Below are 13,802 nucleotides of genomic sequence, written 5' to 3'. Positions count from 1 at the left end.
GCCAGCGTTCAAATATCCAAAGGCCATGCCCACAGAAAAAAAGAAGCTCTAAACTGCCTTTATTTGGGATTTCCTCTAACTATCAACCATAGCTTATTCACACAGATCAATAAGGACAATATCTTGGTACACTGATCTAAGATAATCTGTTGGATCTTGAACTTGACCTTGAATTCGAGTGTGGCATTGATATTTATCAGACTGGGTTCCTTGGGAGCCTTTGCAATTTGTGTTTAATATGAAACAACTAAGCATAAGTCCTGCTTATACAAAACATCTTTTATGGGGTAGTATAATGACCCAGTAAATATAAGAATAAGCCTCTAAAAATTATCACATTCATGTACTTGTATTTGTGTATGCATGTACATGTGTGTGCTCACATGCCACTGCAGATGTTCTCTCCTGCCATGTGGGTCTCAAGCATTGAATATTTGTCATCGAGCTTAGAAACAAATACTATTACCTAATGGATCATCTCAAAGACCTAAGAATGTGTTTTACAGTTTGTTTCATATTTTTAATTTAATATTGACTTCTTCTTTGACCAAACCATGATGAACATGCTATGTATGAGGCCATCCTTGTTTTCATTATAATTGTTGTTATAGTGATGTCACTTTAAATTACCATTCTATGAATGATGCCTATGCCTCTCTGTGATATCGTACTTGCAGTACTTGTGAGAAAATCACTTATAGATATGAATTTCAGAGACAAAAATCACAGAGTTAAGTAAGCCAAGATATGTCTTCAAAGATATGGTATTTCCTCCACTATGACCCCCTTTCTTACAGAGATGAAGTGGTAATCCCTCTGATCAGCCATGATCTTGGATACATTATCATGAACTTTCTGAAGATTGCACATTTCCCCATAGGTGCACATATCCAATTTCTGAATTTCTCAACTGAAGCCAACCATGACTACCTGGAGATCCAGAATGGTCCTTACCACAGCAGTCCAATGATGGGCCAGTTCAGTGGCCCTGACCTGCCTGCATCGTTGCTGAGCACCACACATGAGACCCTCATCCGCTTCTATAGTGACCACTCACAGAATCGTCAAGGGTTTAAACTCAGTTACCAAGGTAAGAAACAAAATGGATGGATCTACAGATGTTCCATATACTGCATTCAATACGAAATCTCCCTGATTGGTTAAGTCCTTATGCAGCCAAATTGATTCCCAAAGCACGTTGGTCTCTGACTTGTGGGGAGACCTTGACTGTCCTGGAACATGGGGCTAAGAGTACAGAGGAGAAGTGCTTAGCCAGGTGAGGACCTTATCCAGGCCCTGCCATCAGCCTAATCTCCTCTCTTCTCTCTTTGCTGACATCATCACACACCTCCAGTCTCAAGGCCTTCTCTTCTGTCACTTGTCCCTTATAGGCCTGTTCAAGCCCTCCATTTACCTCCAAATATTGTTAAATCTAATGAAGTTGAAAATACCCATGGCTGACTCGGTTGTTCTCCCCCCACCCCCGGCCCCGAAAGGCCTCAGAAACAGGTTTCTGACATTTTGTCACAATGACAAGCTAGTATTTAAGGTTTGAATCTCCTGGGTTGTTACTTACATTCTCATCTAAGAATGTAAAATGTTGGCATGGATTTCCAGAAGCAGGGTCTCTGAAAAGAGGGATCCACTGGGAGGAAGCAGAGGTTGGTGGTCTTTTCACTCTCATTTAGGGACTACTGTAGAACTCAGATCATGGGCACTGCATGGAAGAGCTGTGTCTGTCACCCAACCATGCCAAATGTCCTTAGAGTGAGGCAGGTCTCACATGTGTAGAGTTCATTACTGCTACCCCCAGTAGAACTCAGGTCCACTGCTCCTGGGTGACCAAGTGTCAAGGCATGGCTAGCTTTACTGGTAATCTAAGAGTGCTTTGGGATGGAAACTTCAAAAGGCTAATCTTAGTTTGTTGCCATGGCTGTCAGATGAGACTGGAAAACTGAGCTGCAGGATTAAGAGCTAGCATGCCAGTGGAGAAGTGTCTTGCTTTAATTCTTTGAAATTTGTGGTGTGTGTGTGTGTGTGTGTGTGTGTGTGTGTGTGTGTGTGTGCATGTATGTGTGTGTGTGTGTGTGTGTGTGTGTGTGAGAGAGAGAGAGAGAGAGAGAGAGAGAGAGTGGGGGGGAGGGAACTGGGCTAAACCTACAGATATCCCGAGTCTTCTCAAAGTTATGAAACAATTGCCTAGGCATAGGCTTAACAAACATTCTGCTAAAAAGCACAGTGCAGGAACTTGTTGGGCACTGCAGAGCTGCTCTGTGTCCTAGTATATCCTGGTACCTGGATCATGCTGGTCCCCGGTGTGGCATGTGAGTTCTGCGCTTGGTAATGTTTCCTCCCCATTACTAAGGAAACTGTATTCTGCTGCCTGTGCACTTTAGGGGAGTTCCTGCAGTATGTGGGTCTATTCTTTATTAGGTTGGGTTCTATGCTCTTGACTGCTCATTAAATGAAGTCAACTTCAGTCCCCACTCATTACAGATGCTACAAACTGCTCTGTCTACCCATACCCTGCCCATGCAAGTGTGGGCATGGATGTTGTGTGTCCCACCATGGGGATATTTGATTTCATAATAGGTTCCTTTATGAACTTTGAATTGTAAAGTAGCAGTCTATGGGGGAAACTGGAGTTCTCTGTTTTGGTCCTTTCTCTCATTAATAAAACAATTAGGTAACAGAATCTGAAAGAAACTCAGTGATAATTTTATTATAGTTTAAAAGAGAAACAACAGAACAGGAAAACTTTAAGTATTGTTAGTTTCCAGGAAGAGGGAGTAGAGGGATAAAGCTATGTTTCTTAGAATCAGCCACGTGACATAATGGGAGTAGCCTCAGAGAAAGAATGAGAAAGCCCAGAGCAGCAGTCAAAGCAGACGCAGATTTTGGAGAGAGAAGAAAATTCAGAAAGAAAAGGTCCATGTTTTAAATCACTCAGAAAAGCAGGCAAGTTTTACAGGAGTAGATGGAAATGGGTCCCTCAGCAACAGTAATGAAGAAAGGGCTTCTGGGAATAATGTGTACATGATCTCATTAAAGGAATAATTATTCCTCCCAACTCTTTAGCATGGATTTGGATGAACCAGCCTTCCTGAGGGCTGGTCTGTTTGCCAGTGATTGACAGCTCCAACTAGATTAATTCATAGTTGATTTCATTGTTTTGGGGGAGACAGTGCAAAGTAATAGTTTTTTATTAAATATGTTTTTTTACATATGCATTTATATCATTACACATATGTACAATAAACTACCTTCAGCAAGAAGAACCATGACACAATCAGGAATTATAAATGTTGTATTCTTAGTGTTTTGGCTATTTGTATTTGACAGCTTTAAAGAGAACATCTTTCCTATCTTGGTGCGTCTAAAATTCTGAATGTAAATCAATATCTATCCATATCTCTTCATCATCAACTTAAAATATCTATCTAGACCTAAAAACATCTTAATCCCTAAACAACTAAGCTTAATTATAAAACTAAACTTGGGAGCAGATCAGAATGTAGTATCTCAACCCAGAGTCAGAAGTAGATTTCATTCTTTTGACCAGAACCCAATTCTTAAGGTGTGCACCAGAAGCCTTTAGTGTTTAGAGTTGACTTTCTGCCATACCTTCACATATAGAATGCAGTTAAGGGTATTCATCCTAAAAAGTCAAACCCAGACCTTCTTTCCAGCATCTCTGACCTCTGGCCAGAGCAGAAACAAAGACTTTAATTTAAACATTTCTGAAATCTCTGGCTACTGGCAAGGGTGTGTGTGTGTGTGTGTGTGTGTGTGTGTGTGTGTGTGTGTGTGTGTGTGTGTGTGTAAGTAAGAGCACTTGCTGTTCTTGTAGAGAACCCATGTTCAGATCCAAGTATTCACATGGCAGCTCACAACTGTCTGTAACTCCAGTTCCAGAGGCCATCTTCTGGCCTTCTCAGGCCCAGAGCACTTGTGATGCACAGACATGTATGCACTTAAAACATTCATACAAAGAAAGTAGGAATAAATAAACCTTTTTAAAATCCACATTTTTTTTTGCATTTATTGCAAGGGAGGCACACGTGCCATGGCACATGAATGGAGGTCAAAGGGTGACTTTCAGGAGTTGTTTTTCTCCTTCAACTGTGTGTGTTGCAGAACTAGAGCTCAGGTCATATATATTATAGCAGCACCAAATGCCTTTACATAATGAGCCATTTTCCCAGTTAAGCTCCAGGGTCTCATTACATAGACAGGTCTGGCCTTGAACTTACAGAGATATATCTGCCTATAACTCCTAAGTGCTGGGATTAAAAGTGTGTGCCACCATACCTAGTCCCCTTTTAAACACAGATCTTATGATAACTCCTTATTTATTGAAGGAAGCCTGCAAAGTGACTTGGCCATCAAAATTTACAAAAGACATAGTTTTTTTTAACCACAAGCTTCCTTCCTGAAAAAATAGGATAAAATAACAGAAATAGGGGGACTGCCTACCAAAAGAGAATCAATAAAAAGTATTTAACCTCATATACAAAGTTCTTCCACAAGGTGTTAATATGCAAATCACTTCTGACTAAATGCTTTTGTCCTTCTGCAGTTCTGTGCTGTTGAAAAGAGGCCTTTTAAAAACACTAACATTTTCTGCTCTAAAGGACAAGGATATAGTACTTCAGAGGAATGGCTCCCTTCCTAGGTTGACAAGCCCTTTCAGCGTGGGCAGCTGAATGGAGTCTTTTAAACTTCTGGGCTCTGTGATTGTTTTGTTGAGATGAGGGTGATTACCAGGAGGTAGCCTTGTCTACCTGGTGTGGCTCTGAGATCCTTGCAGGGCACAGATGTGATTAAGGAAAATGTGTGTATATAGCTAACTCTAATTGGGTTGAGGTTGGGCTTGAGGCCTTTTGGGAGCTGACTTCCCTCTTGCGCTTGTGGGCTTTTGCCCTAAGGGTGGTGCATGCTGGGCCAGGCAGTAGGGTTCAGTTGGTCCTCTCCCTTCAGGTCCAGCCTGTGATCCAGGGCCTGAATAGACAGCATGGTTTGTGCTCCCTTTGAGAATAGATTTACCATCTCAAACAGGAGTCTGACCTCACAGAATCATGTGATCTAGCTTTGGCCTGTGCTGAGCACTTGCTTCTCAGACTGCCCTTAGACCACAAGAAAGGTTGTAAGCAATGTGTTCAAGAGTGAGGTTCTCATGGCAATTATAAACAGAGGGCTGGACAATTAAGGGTCAAGACCACGGGCCCAGTGGTTCCCAACTTGCCTAATGCTACATCCCTTTAACCCAGTTCTTCATGTTATGGTGACCCCCCCAATTATAAAATTTGTTTTTGCTACTTTATAACTGTAATTTGCTACCATTACAAATTGTAACATAAATATCTGATATGCAGGATATCTGATATGTGACTCCTGTGAAAGAGTCATTGTGAAAGAGTCATTTAACCTCCAACAGAGTCACAATGTACAGATTGAAAACCTCTGCTGCTCTAAGGAACATATTTGAAAGGCTTTAACCCCAGGCCCAGGAGAAGCTCCACTCTGAGCTCAGGCCTTTCAAAGGCAGAGATAAGGCTCTATCTGCCTGGGTGACAGGTCAAAGGCTCCTTCTAAACCCTGGGTCCTAAACTTTAAAACAAACGTTTGATGGCTTCAAATGTGGTAAACAAGCCACTGGGCAAAATACCCTCATTTCTACCACAGACAGAATTCTGCTTATAAAAGGGCAAGCTTAGATGCAGGCAGAGTTGACAGCAAACTGTCTAGACAGGCTAAGAAAGTTCTCAATAGTTCCTGCCTCACAAATATGTCTGTCAAATATATTGAGTCAGAAGGCTGAAGAAGAATCTCCAACATTATAGAGAGTTTTGGGTGACTATTTAGGTAGAAAACTCTGTCATCTTCTTATTTGGAAAGCCACTAACCTGCATTCCTAGCATACTCAGTTAATCAAGTTTATTCCTTCTCAAGTCTCTGATGGAGTTGAAAACCACATAGCTTACTTTTACAATGAAGTTTAGTTTTTTTAGGGGTTAAGATGTTTTTAGGTCTAGATAAATGTTTTAAGTTGATAATGATAAGATGTGATGGAGATTGATTTACATTCAGAATTTTAGGGGAACCAAGATAGGAAAGATGCTTTCTTTAAGAGTGTCAAATACAAATAGCCAAAATACTAAGAATGTAACATTTATATAATTCCTGATTATGTCATGGTTCCTCTTGCTGTAGGTAGTCTATTGTATATGTGTGTAATAATAGAAATGTATATATAAAAATGAATACATAAATAACCAAAAACAAACAAACAAAAAAGAAGTTTTTATCAGGTTTGCATCTTAGAGAAACTGTTCTTAAACATGTGGTCGGAGAAAGGACAAGGAAAGGAAGCCCGGGAAGGCCATCCTGACCTGTAGGCTCTGGTGTTGATCCTGGTGAAAGACCCTTACACCCTTACACAGAACCTCAGCTTACCTTCTGCTCTGTCCCTCCTAGCATTCTATAGCCAGACAGACAGCATGGCTGCTGTACCTCCAAATCAGATCCTCAGCCAGACTGGACATGGAGATGGTTTAAACCTCCCTGATGACACATCTCTAGGACTTCTGTCATGTTTCTGAGACAGCATGCTCTGCCTGGGTTGACACTGGGACTGGGGGATGCTTATTTTGCTTCTGTAATCAAGATACTTTGCCAAAAGAACTAGGTTCTCTCTTCTAAAAGACCTAAGAAGGTGAGAGCAAAGGGCTAAGGCACTGTGGGTCGCCTCTAATTGCACTCACATTAACTCTTCTTTTGAGGGTCAGGTTCACATTTGAATTATCTCACAGGAGAAATAGTAGCTGAGGTCCTTGGGAGCCCAGCAATAGTGCAGACTCGGGTTCAGTTTATAGTGAGTTTTAGCTGTTGTGCATACCTCCTTACTAGAGCTAGCTGACCTTTGCCAGGGATTAAGGGAGATACTGGTAAGTAGATTTAGGAGATTAGGAGATTCCCGAGGAATGCTGAATTTAGGCTTCTGTTACCCAATAACAGCCCCCATCTGTTCACCTGGTCAGAGTCCTTTTGTTTAGGACATTGTCAACAGCACAGCTATTTTGAGGGCCCACTTTGGACCTAATACTGTTGATGTATTGACTTTCATTATTAATGATTATCTTACAGTTGGTTACCCTAGAGTAAATCTCAGTGTTAGTTAGCATGATTTTAATATCTGAGTCAATATAAAGCTATTGCATAGTTATGTCTCAAACTTGGCCAACTCCAGCAGCTGCAGCGATTCTGAGGTGTCCTTTTTCACTTCCCCGATTCTGTATCCAACATTTCAGTTTCCTTGAAATGAAACTAAGTTCAAGACCTCAAATACAGAGATTCACACCCTAGTATTGCTTTCCAAACTACTTCATCTCATAAGATTTTACTGTTGGTTGGTTTACTTTCGATCATTTCCAGGTCTCTGGTAATTGTTTTAATCCAAGCTGAATTACTTGTTAATCTCATATGAAGCCTACTTAGGAATCACCTAGACAAGAGGTCACCTGCTGCTAAGGTTTGTGATTTTAGGAATTAACAATGCCTGTAATTAGACGCCATGTAATTCAAGGGGTACCCCGTAGTTAGGCTGGCTTCCCCTTCTTGAATATTAAAACGTGGAAACATTTCCCTGGATAAGACATTAGGGTTCAATGAAGCCTTCCACTTTTTAGTGGAAGCAGGCTCTAACTCCATGTAGCTGTGCTCAGAGATGTCACTTGCTTGGCTTTCTGAAATCCGGACCTACGAATACTTTTGAAGGCATCTAGTTGACTGAGCAAATATTTTATCTAGATGACACTCATTGTAAAATATTCATGTTAAAGATGTCACTAAAAGCACAATTTATTATAATTCATTTTTTTATGATTAGAAAGCATGAGAATCAGTTACATAATGAGGAATGGCAGTATGAACTTGAGCCATGCTTATTTCTCATAGGCTGCCATGTCTAACAGGGATGCTGCTGCTGGTCTACTAGTGCTTGTCATCGTAGAAATTGGCAAATGGACACTGACAATGATTTGACAATGATTTGTTATACTCAGGGACATCCCTAGTTTGTGCATAAGGTTTATAAGCTTTGGGTACAATCAATAACCCATGAGAAGGTGCATATATCACAAAGACACGTCTTGTCATTCACAGTGATGTTGCAGTGAGGATCTTATTCCTCAGCTTTGTCGCATAGTCTTGGCTACTTAAAGGTCAAGCATGCTATTTGTGGTTAGAGGTGCCTTGAAGTTAAAGGACTTAGCGAAAAGGCTTCGCTAGGTAGCGTGAAACATTTGTGTCCTGCTTCTAACCTTGACCCTGACCCTGACCCTGACCCTAACCCTAAGCGTGTGGCTGTTTACTGTGGAGCTGGGTATCAAAACTGAAAGTGAAACAGACAGTAGCACGATCACGGCTGGTCGCGTTGGCTGTCACAGGCACCACTTAGAGAACACTGAGACTGGGGTGGAAGTGGATTGTAGCTGTTCTCTCAGCGTCACACAAAGAGTGAGGCCAGCCACACACCTCACACCCATGGTGCTTGGATTGGGAAACTACCTGGGAAATTTTGTCATGTTGACTAACTTCCTTTTCCTTTAGATATGGCTTTCAGAGATGTTGAGTTTATCATCTATCTATCTATCTATCTATCTATCTATCTTCCTATTGTATAGCTAACTATCTTTCTCTTCTGTATTATAATGCCTCCTTGAAATAATAACTGTTTAATTATGAAAATCTTAAAGATAAATTTGTATACTTCAGCTATCAGAAGTAAATATATATCAGGTGCATTTCCCTTATTTTTTGTGATATGTATATATCAGACATATTTCCAATGACCGCGGGATAGGAAAATCGGCTTCTTTATGATTATGAGAAAGCTTTATGTTTTTGTGTGAATTAGCTCTGTGTGTGTGTGTGTGTGCGTGCGTGCACATGCGCCCCTGCCAGCCAGTCTTTAAGAGCAGCCAACTTGGATAACTTGCAAGCTTATGTGTGTACTTGCCCAAGAAATTGTGTGGGCTACCATCTGTAGCTTAGATGCTATTAGGAAAAGAAAAACCTCTTTTTCCAACTATTATGATAGCCTGCGGCTGTTGGCATAGAGTTTCAAGCTGAAAGGCCACTTTAATTCCCCAATTCAAGCCTGTCACGGAGGCTGATTATTGGGTAGAAATGGCACTGCCTTCAGCCCCAGCTTCATCCATCCCTAAAGAAAACCCAATTATAGTTCTTAAATTACCCAGCAAGCTTTACAACAAAATTAATAAAGTGATGTGTGTGTGTGAGTGTGTGTGATGTTCACTAGAGATAGCTATGTGTATGTGTGTGTGAATGAATGTGTGTATGTGCATGTGTGTGTGGGCGCATGTGTATGTGTGTGTGTGTGTGTGTGTGTGTGTGTGTGTGTGTGTGTGTGTGTGTGTATGATGTTCACCAGGGATATCTATTGACCATGACCTTGTTTATTTTGTTCCACTGTTGAGTGATACTTGTGTGTCAAGCCTCCAGGGCAACAATAAACCCTGAATGACACTCCTAGTGAAAACTAGGTTAGATTGGAGGTAGTTTCATTTGCTTCTCCTTTCCTGAGAATAGGCAATCAGCCTTCATTTTGCTTTTTTCCTTCGGGGTGTTACTAGAAATCTTATTGACTGCATGGAAGGGTGCATTTTCTCTCTCTCTCTCTCTCTCTCTCTCTCTCTCTCTCTCTCTCTCTCTCTTCTTTCTTTTTTTTCCATCACATTCATTGTGTCCAAAGTAAAGCTGAGTTAGAGCAGGTGATTTCATTTTTTAAAAAGTATATTGAGAAAGCAGCTTTGTCCCCACTTGAGCACAGCATGAAATTTCCCTCAGAAAGCATGCATCTACAGAGTCATTTGAGGCACAAGCAACATTGTGAGGGTGAATGGCAGAGACAGTGTGGATGCACACCTCTGGTTCTCAGGAACAGGCTCCATCTGCAGCTTAGAATGAGGAGGCCCTTGAGAGGAAGAAGTGGTCCTGGGGTGTGTGGCTTATAGAGCTCTCTCAGGAGAGATGCAGTTAAGTGACAGATTGTGGATGCCAGGTAAAGGTGTGTGTGGTGGCAGAGGAGGGGGGAGCAGATCAGAGTCTGCTTTTGGAGTTCTTAGTCCCATTAGGTAAAGAATTTACAACAGGATCAAACAAGCTTTAGTCCATCTTATCAGAATTTAAAAGAAAAACACATCTCATGGTAGGCAGCTGTGAATATCAGCAGTTGTGTGGCAGAGACAGTAGAGAGGGTGGGCTGGAGGCTGTGCTGTTTAAGCTAGCATGGAGGTCAGACATAGGGTAGACAAGCAGCCTTGTCTAGAGAAGGGTAAGCAAGTCCAGAATGTTGAAGAAAAAACCCAAAATGTTAATGAAATCATAGTTGGAAAAGAGACATAAAGGAAAGAGGGAAAGTTAGGCTTCTCTGAGTAATTCAGAGAAGCAGACGTAAAGCTTTATATGGCTATGGGCCATAAGCTTCTACACTAGGGCTGGATTCTAAGAAGGAAAAGTTCAGCGCTTCACTAATGGACTATTCACCGTACCCATCTCCTTTGCATGGTCTAAGTTGAGTTCACCTCCCCAGGGGTGACCCTTAGCCAAAGCAATTGACCCTCTCACCTGGGATATTAGGTCTCTACCAGGCCAGAGACTCTAGTATCCGACCAGTAGGGTGTTCTCCATTTAAATAATTTATATTTACGTCTGGATTCTGCATAAGGGAGAAATCATATACGACATGTCATTTTCTTCATGTCTGCTTCCCTGTGCAGGGCATAACCCTGGCTCCTGAGAGCAGTGGAGTCTGCTTCTTCTAGACTGCTTGTTCCCGGCCCTTCTCTGGGGACTTCCTCTGGATAGTGCCCTTTTTCCGACTCTAGTCCCTGTGGGATCCAAAGACAAGGGTTCTCTTTGGATATCTGATATTCTAGACTCTCTTCTAGCTCGTGTTTTCTCACTCTTGATCACTGAAGATGCTTTTGAGGCTCCTTAGAGATACTATGTAATCGCATGTATAACAATTATTAAAGCCAAGTAAGGCTGATAGCGCAGATTTCAGGTTTTTAAAATTGGCATCCACTGTTGATGCTCCTTTTTAAAACTCTATTTTATTTGGAGGTATTGATGCCTCTACCTCCCTTCCACCAACTCCTTAATTCTGGGTATGAGAAAGAAGGTTAGTGGAGACATGGGGTGCATACCCCTTTACTTCTCTCAGCTATTTAGGGTCAGCTGGGTGTTTTTTTTTAGGGGCAATACCAATCTCTGTCAACAGTAAATGCAGCAGGCAGCCTTCTCCAAGAGGCTGCATTGAAAGTTTTTTCTCTGTCTATCTCCAAGCCAGGATACTGTCTATCTCTGGTCTCTCTAAACTGCTATGCCCCACATGCCACACCCCACCATTGCATGCCATCCTTTCTCTCTCCAGGCTCTCCTATTTATCTTCCTCAGAGCCCCAGACCACACCCCTCTCTGTGCTGCATGAGGCAGGCTGTTACCAGCTGGAAAAGACAGTTGGCAAGAGGCAGTTATCAGCTGTGGACATACTAAAGCCCAAAGCAAAAATCCACAAAACATATTCACATAGCATAACTGAGTTTACAAAGAAATAAGAATTTCCTTTAAAATCCGCAGTCAAGTTCAACCATGGAACTTGATTTCCATCTGTGAAGCTTCTTCCTGATGCTGAAGAAGAATGAAGGACACACACTAGAATATGCCCCTACAATTCAGGTGTACCCTGTCTCACCTTTGGTCCATCCTCAGAACCCCAATGTAAGCTTCCCTTTATTTACTTACTTCCTCTCTGTGGAAGAATACTTGAGATGAACCTGTTAAGAAAAGGCTGGTTTTAGAGATTCAAACAACTGCCACTTGGTCCAATGTGCCTGGGCAGAGCTTCAGGACTGAAGTGTGTGGCAGAGGAACCTGGAGCAATGGCTCAGCAGTGGTTAGAGCATGTGTGTTTCTTCCAGAGGACCTGAATTCAATTCTAAGCCCCCATATCATGTGGCTGATGCACCTGTAACTATAACTCCAGGGTATTCAACACATCTACCTCCATGGGCACCCACAAACATGGCACATACTCACAGAGACGCACCTATAAGCATGACTTAAAATAAATACATTGTTTTTTAAAAAAGAAAGGAAACAAAGAGAAGCAAACTGGGGAGCTGGTGTGTCCTTGAAAGTCACATGAAATGTTGACTTTGTCTAGCCATTTAGCCCTTCATAAAGTTTCTACAACTTCCACTAATAGGCAATTAGCTAGGGACTGTATTAAGATACATGAGGCTGTGAGAATCTCATATCGAAACCATGACAAGTTGACAGTATTGTAAACTAAAGATGTATTTAATACATGGGTCTATGGAGCATCTCATATTAGCATCACAACACACTGTAGAGTGTGAGTGGTTTCCCCTAGCAACCTCAGTGCTGGCTGGGATCTGAGGCTCCGTGTCACTGCCTACAGTCACAGGAGAGGATTGTGCCACTCACTAGCTCAGGAGAAGAACCAAATTGGGAACTGAAACCATGGTATCTCTTCCACACCACTGTAAATTGGAAACACTTAATCGTCAGTCCTGCACTATGTGTATTCAATGTTATGAGACCACATATCAGCTGTTATTTGTTCAGGCTTTTGGATCACCTTAATGTAAATAATGCTACGATGGACATACTTTAAACATTTAGCTTTCTCTCCTTTGGAATTATCCTCAGGACATAGATTTTTGCAAGTGTACTGCCAGAGTAAGTACTGAACGCAGTCTTCCCATGGCATTGTCCAGATTGCTCTCATGAAGGGTATGGCCAATTATGCTGCCTTAAATGAGAAAGCCAATGACCCCTGACCACTGCACACCATTATCCTGAAGAGAAAGTATACCACAGTAGAACCTCTGCAAATAAAAATAAACCATTGATAATGATGAAGTTTTGTAACGGTTAGTGTTTGGCAAATGTTCTTCAAGACCCTCTACATAGAAAGTACACAGATGCTTCAGATGACAATTCCCACTGGATATGCCCACTGGGCATCTTCCCACAGGGCCTCATGGGAACACTGAGACCCTGAGCATAGAACACCACCCAGCAGATACTGAGACCCGCCTCTTAAGTCTATGTTCCCATCTGCCTCCACTCCAATGCTGCAGCTTCATTTGATGAGTGTCCTTGTGGTGTGCTTGCTTGTTTCCCCCAGCATGCTGTTAGCCTTTGGTTTCATTTCCCCTATGGCCTCTTAAACTTCAGGTAGTTCATACAAAGACAGAAAGTCTTCGTATTTGATGCATCACAGCCCAGTATTTACTTATGAATTCCAAGCCACACATTCGCTTCCACTGGTGGAATGGACAGCTAGTTTATATGCACATCGGGGTTCCACGTCACACTTTTGTGAGTTTCCCACATCTTTCCCATTATCTTTCAGTGTTCTATGGTCTGTGAGAGGATATCCAGGATTCCTGTTCTTTCTAACAATGCCTGAGAGTCTCATCTGGTGTCTGAGTTAAATACGTTTCCGTCACTGTGACAGATTATCAGGAGAAAGCATCCTAGCAGAAAGGGATTATTATGGTTCATGGTTGCCTGGGCTGTGTGTGCTTAGATAGAATGCCATGGTGATAAGAATGTATGGAGAAGGCTATATACTTCATGGTGGGTAGGAAGCGATGTGAGAGGAAGGGACCCAAATAAGTACAATCATCCCAGTCATCATACATCAGTGGCCATTCCTCTAGCTGGACGCCCCCCTAAACTTTCCA

At 41.9% G+C, this 13,802-nt stretch overlaps 1 protein-coding gene across 2 annotated transcripts in view; it reads left to right on the top strand.

The window, feature by feature from the left end:
* Nucleotides 1-13,802, top strand: part of CSMD1 (CUB and Sushi multiple domains 1) — a 1,521,983-nt gene that overhangs the window by 1,407,686 nt on the left and 100,495 nt on the right. For both annotated transcript variants that reach the window (XM_084758080.1, XM_084758079.1), the window contains exon 41: nt 881-1,090. In XM_084758080.1, coding sequence (XP_084614206.1) covers nt 881-1,090 — 210 coding nt within the window. The remainder of the gene's footprint in view (nt 1-880; nt 1,091-13,802) is intronic.

The sequence above is a fragment of the Acomys minous genome (genome assembly GCF_964271855.1).
Source record: "Acomys minous genome assembly, chromosome: 15".
NCBI lineage: Eukaryota > Metazoa > Chordata > Mammalia > Rodentia > Muridae > Acomys > Acomys minous.
This window is presented reverse-complemented; position numbering and strand designations above follow the sequence as displayed.